General features: G+C 42.3%; 1 protein-coding gene across 1 annotated transcript in view; it reads left to right on the top strand. All coding sequences in view use genetic code 11, as the record gives it.

The window, feature by feature from the left end:
* The window catches only part of EGR_10249 (hypothetical protein), a gene marked incomplete at both ends in the record, with an annotated part of 8,814 nt that overhangs the window by 2,013 nt on the left and 1,342 nt on the right, over positions 1-5,459 (top strand). Inside the window, one exon of the mRNA XM_024499498.1 lies at positions 725-821. Within this exon, the coding sequence (XP_024346084.1) occupies positions 725-821 (97 nt within the window). The remainder of the gene's footprint in view (positions 1-724; positions 822-5,459) is intronic.

The raw sequence follows: 5,459 nt of genomic DNA, 5'->3' as shown, positions 1-5,459 counted from the left end.
TGAGTTGAATGTTCTAGTGCCATTTCTTAGTTTGCTGCAATGTGCATTTGGTGATGAGAGCACATATGATTTGGGACCATGGGACATTCTGGAATCCACTCTGGCCTTCGCGACTCTGGTCTACCATCTGTGGTGCTTGCAGGTGGCTTTCCTTTAACTCGCTTTAATTTTTTTTGTTCTAAACTGCAGGCAACACATAGTGAATTAAGCTGATAGCAAAGAAGCGGCCAAATGGGCAACTGGGATCAGAGTATAATAATAAAACCTGCATACTGTTGCGGTAGCGACCGAAGTGAAATCTGGATTTAGCATTAGGCGTTTCATCGCTAGATTTTTATAAAATAGGATTGTTAATTTTGTGCGTAAAGCATGATTTTTATTCCTATCATAGGCTTTTTTGGAGGCATTCATTTCCTTGGCAGTAATGAAAGGGTTTATTGTACGTCCAACCGCTGTACTACAAACTAGCTTTCCAATTACCCGTGGCGGTTCTAAACGCGATGCGAATCGGCCAGTGTGCTGCATTGCCACTCGTAGTAGTGGAGGCCAGACGCTATTCCTCCAAATAGTAAGCAACACTAGTAGTTTATTACTCTATTCATACCTGCTTAAGAATGCATGTTTTGCAGGTGTTAAATGTAATGATATTCTCTAAAAGAGGAATTTTCAGACAAGCTTGCGATTTTGCAGTTCAGATCCAATGTACAATTTTAAAGAATTGTAGCTTACATTAATTCTTCCGCGTGGTTCCTCATTTCAATCATACACTTATTCCAATGTTCAACCAATATTTCCGAAACACAATAAAGAAGGAATTGCCTGTAGGGCGAAAGCGTTCCAGGACAGTCTACTTCACCGCGTCATTCAGCCCTCTACATTGGCTACATTGGCGAAGCGATAGTCCTCTGTCAATTCGGATCTGACAGAAGTGCACTGATAACCACAGGTCTTCGGATCATCGAGTCCCTTTGCTGCAAGTAAAATCTCGCAACGCCATACACTTTTGACTCGTTGGATGGCGTTGACGCAATCCTCTGGAATCTTGACCTATTGGAGGCCCTGGCCAACCTCCAGTTTTCCAAGTGTTCTGAGTCCAAAAGAACGACTTTTTTTGCATGAGAGAGGCAAAGGGCGACCATGCCCCTCCCTTTCGGTCCAAAAAGGCCGCAATGTAAAGTGCAACCGTTCTTTTGTCCCTTTATTATGCATCAACCAGCCTGAGGTGAATGCCTCTAACACAAAGGATATTCTTCAAATGACAAGAAACAAACGAGTCACGCAATTACTTTGACACCTTTTCAATAAGATGTTAATGTAAATATATTAAAGACACTTTGAATACCCATTGCACTGACATATTTGAAAGGGGCACAGAAGGCTGCCAACCAGATTCAAGCCCGCCTTACACTCAGTGAGACTACCGTGCAAATACATTTTTGGACTGAGAAGACGGGTCAAGTTGATGCTTATACGTCCACCTCATTTGGGTAAGAGGCACGAAGCAAGCGACCTCCCATTAGAGTCAGAATCCCACGAAAGGGACCACAAGCGGCGAGGGAACTGAGCACATTGAACATGGTGACTCCTGATGCGACACTCATTGGATGCATTTGTTGGAATGCAGCAAAAGAAATTCCAAACAATTCAAAACTTGAATTAGAATGGCTCATTTATGAGACCGCATAAGTTTTCGAAAGGTGCAAAAGTCGGCGGGGAACACAATCGGCGTCTGTCAATGCCTCTCGGCCTAGGTTACTAGTCAAACAAAATATCTATGCAGAGACGTCTATTAGACGACAGTAGTCAAGGCAGGAAGAGATGATCATTAAGCATACATTTTATTCATAATTGCTGGGGCAATTTACGAGTTGGCAAACTCGCATTCGGCATTCCAGTCATTGTACACGTCGATCTTTTGGCTCAGTGCGTTCACAGACGTATGGTAGTCCTCCAGACATATTCCATATTTTAAGTAACCAATCCTTTTTTCTCTATTGCTAAAACAGTCACGTCAAAATGAGCAAGTAGCATGCATTTGTACTTCACAAGAACCCTCGCGGTTACAAAAGGAGAAACTGAACTGCTTCGGTAGTGGCTCAATCACTTTTGCCTAGGCTGGGGGCTTGCGCGCACTAGTCTTCCGACTCACCACGAAGACACATCCACTCCGTTAAGGTAGCTTTCATGCAGGCGAAAATTAATGCGTTCCTGATGTACGCCTGTGGCATAATACAAAGCAAGTGGATCAAATCATCTTTAACGCAGAAAATACCTCGCTTTTTATCGAAAAAGCATATTCAAGTTAGGAAAATTTCTTTTGAAAGAGAGGATAATATAAGCAGACAACAAATTTTGGCGAAGGCAGCATGAGCATTAAAGCCATCGTTGGAAGAGATTCTGGACTGGGGCCCGCTTGGAAGATGATGCCGTTACTTAGGCCCTAATAATTGCCCTTTCCGTATCTGCAACCCCGGAATATCGTTTGTGTAAACATTAATTTTTTATACATATATGAATTCTGCCTCTTATTTTGAGGTCTTGAGGACATTGCATTGTCATTTGGTTAGCTAAGGAAAGACTTGCTAGTTATCGTGAGGAAGGTAGGGGGTAGTGCCGCATTCATAATAACCCCCTCATCTTTCACGGAATTAGTGGAACAGAGAATAGGAAACAAAGTGCGAGTTTGGGGGAGAAGGGTAGAGAAAAGTGGTTCTGGAGTCAAAATTTTATTATCTAATTGCTATTCACGAATTTCGGGGGTCGTCACAGAAGAACACACAAAAGAGCTTTGATAAGTGTCTAACTGTCTCTCCTTAGCTCAGAATTGCTTTCCGCCCATCCTTAAGCAAAATGTCATACCAATTTCCTTCAGATCTTGTTTTAAGCAATCTCTCGTTTTGTGACACAAAGAACGCCAAGTTGAAACATATTCTAGGGATAGAGGAACGGAGAGAGTATTCTCTACTTGGCAGACCATCCAATCACTGACCTGAATAGAGGCCCACTTCACTTGCAACAACATAGGTTAAAATGGCTGCATTTTGGGCATAAACTCCCCAAAATTGCAAGATTTTACATTATTTGATATCTAAAATACACATACCTGACTGCATACATGCATGATTTTACCTCGTTTGCTTCAAAAATACATTTGCCCCTTAGCGAAATTTCCACTTTTCCAAGGCACCTCTCAGACAACCCACATCCCACCTCCCTTTTGTCACATTCTCAAATGACTTGACAGCCACAACGCTAACAGACAAGTGCACGATCATCAAGCCTTTTATTTTAAAAGTAGACACTTGCCATTTTCAATAAGCTAAAGAATGCATCATTTCATAAGCACTGTCTCTGCGAAGCAATTAAGGAAAAATAGTTCTACATAGAGCGGAGATTTACACTGTTGCCAAACCATTGCAATAGTTGAAGCAATAGCAGCAAAGTCTTAGAAACTAAGGAAAGAAGAAACTACTACTGAAACCGTAAGACGCAAGAGGATTAGGCGGAGTGCGCCTGGGAAACACAATTTCAATCCCTCCATTGCTCTAGAAATTTCCAATTGAACCAAAGGCAGACTTCATAGCGAATATTTCTGCCCACTGCCCATCCTTTTTATTAGAGCCTCGAGTGCACTGTTCTCCAGTAAATTCTGCCATTTCTTCCACTATCCTCCCTCTCTCGCCCTTTCTGTCAGAGTCTACTCAGTGAGGTGTAGGAATGTAGTAGATGCAGGGAGAGCCAGGAGCAGATCAATTCGCGGAGTGGAAAAATTAATGGAGGGATCAGTGAAGGAAGGCATTGACGAGAGTGAGTAGGAGGAGAAGGCGAACAGACGAAAAACATTTGCGATGGTGCCTGCGTTTAGCCGTCAAAAGTTTCTGGAGCAACGTGAGGACTGAACACAAGGGCCTCAGGCGCATCATGTCTAATGGTCTTGCGATTTACCATCTTGAAATTGGTTTCTCAAGCTCTCCGTCTTTAATTTTGCATTTTACTTTCTCCTTCACCCAACCAAAAAAAAAGTAGAAATTTTCTCGGGGCGGATGATAACTGCAGCTGAAATACACGGACTAATTGTATTGTCGCTTATGTGGCCCAGGTTGGTCAGTTTCTACAGAAAAGCGCTGGAGAAGGGAGTCCAACTCAACATCCAAATAGCCTTCAGCAGAGTTCATTTGAGTTGTAAGCGGCCCATCACGGATTGCCGTTTGTTGTGAAGCTTAATCCACCAGTTTGTAGTAGGAAATTATCGCCAGAATTTGCTGCGAAAGCGAAAGAAAAAATAATTAAATTTAAGTGACGTCTTTTGCTAAAAGTTGTTTCCTAAATGAAAGGGTCCTTTCGTCCCATCTTTTAAGGCACTGAGAATGCAACATCTCGGCTTGTCTACCAGGTCTAATCTCCAATGCCGCTACCACCACTACGAGTCATTGGTAGAAGCAATAAAACCTAAATGCTACTTTGCTCAAAAGCTGTTGTCACGTTAACTGTTTACTTGCCAGACCGGGGTGAGTATGGCATGCGGCACAGGGAACTTGTCAATACCATCGAGTTGGCTGATTCGTTTGCCTGTTCAGCAGATACCGCCACAGGCTTGCACAAAAGGCAGAATCAGTCAGTCAGCCATTTCTGTTGTAACCTCATCTGTCGGACTGTCCTCAATCTTGACGTTGCTGCTGCGCACACCGAGATAATGCTTCACTAAGCAGTACATTCTTATAGCAGCATTCATTTAGGAACTCTGGCGACAAATGTTATATAGACGGAGACAAATAGTGACGGTAGTCCATTTTCCGTACCTTTTGTGCTAGTGTTTCTGCATTAAATATTTTCTGCTAGAGGCATTTGTGTTATGTAGATTCCACTCTTTGCATAACCTACATAGTGTAACAAATTTGCCTTTTTAAAACCATTTATATGAATGAGATCCCTGAGAGTTAATGCTAGCCGTAGACCTTCTAAATCTAAAGTGCCTTAGACACATAAGTAGTAAACTTTCTATACCATTTGCATATCAACGAAGAGTGATTTTTTACGTGATGTTGCTCCTATTTTTACCTCGTGTCTTTCTGTGTGGTTGGTTGATTAAACCGCAGTATGCCAGGTTTCGTAACTGTAATGGTGTCATTCCTCAAGTCTTCTCCTACAAGATAGGGATTTTGTGCATCTACCTAACATGGTTAGCACGAGAAAGACACCCCTCTAATGGCTACTCAAGTGTAAGCGCTGTGAAAGAGAATTTACTGGTAATCTTTTAGGACCTAACGGGAATTCAGGCCTCTTAGCAGAATTTTATTCTCCCTAGGCGCACTGATGTGGGCGAATAACAAATAATTACGGCGATTATAGCGAAAAAAGCCCTCTGTTGAATTGCGCGGTATTTGGAGTGGTATGTATAGGCCATGGTGATGTATCTGAAGATAATGGTAAGGGCACCGATAAAATGTCACTAATTAATG

The sequence above is a fragment of the Echinococcus granulosus genome (assembly GCF_000524195.1).
Source record: "Echinococcus granulosus chromosome Unknown EG_S00202, whole genome shotgun sequence".
In the NCBI taxonomy this organism is placed as follows: Eukaryota; Metazoa; Platyhelminthes; class Cestoda; order Cyclophyllidea; family Taeniidae; genus Echinococcus; species Echinococcus granulosus.
The sequence above is the reverse complement of the archived record's forward strand: the minus strand, read 5'-3'. Positions and strand labels throughout refer to the sequence as shown.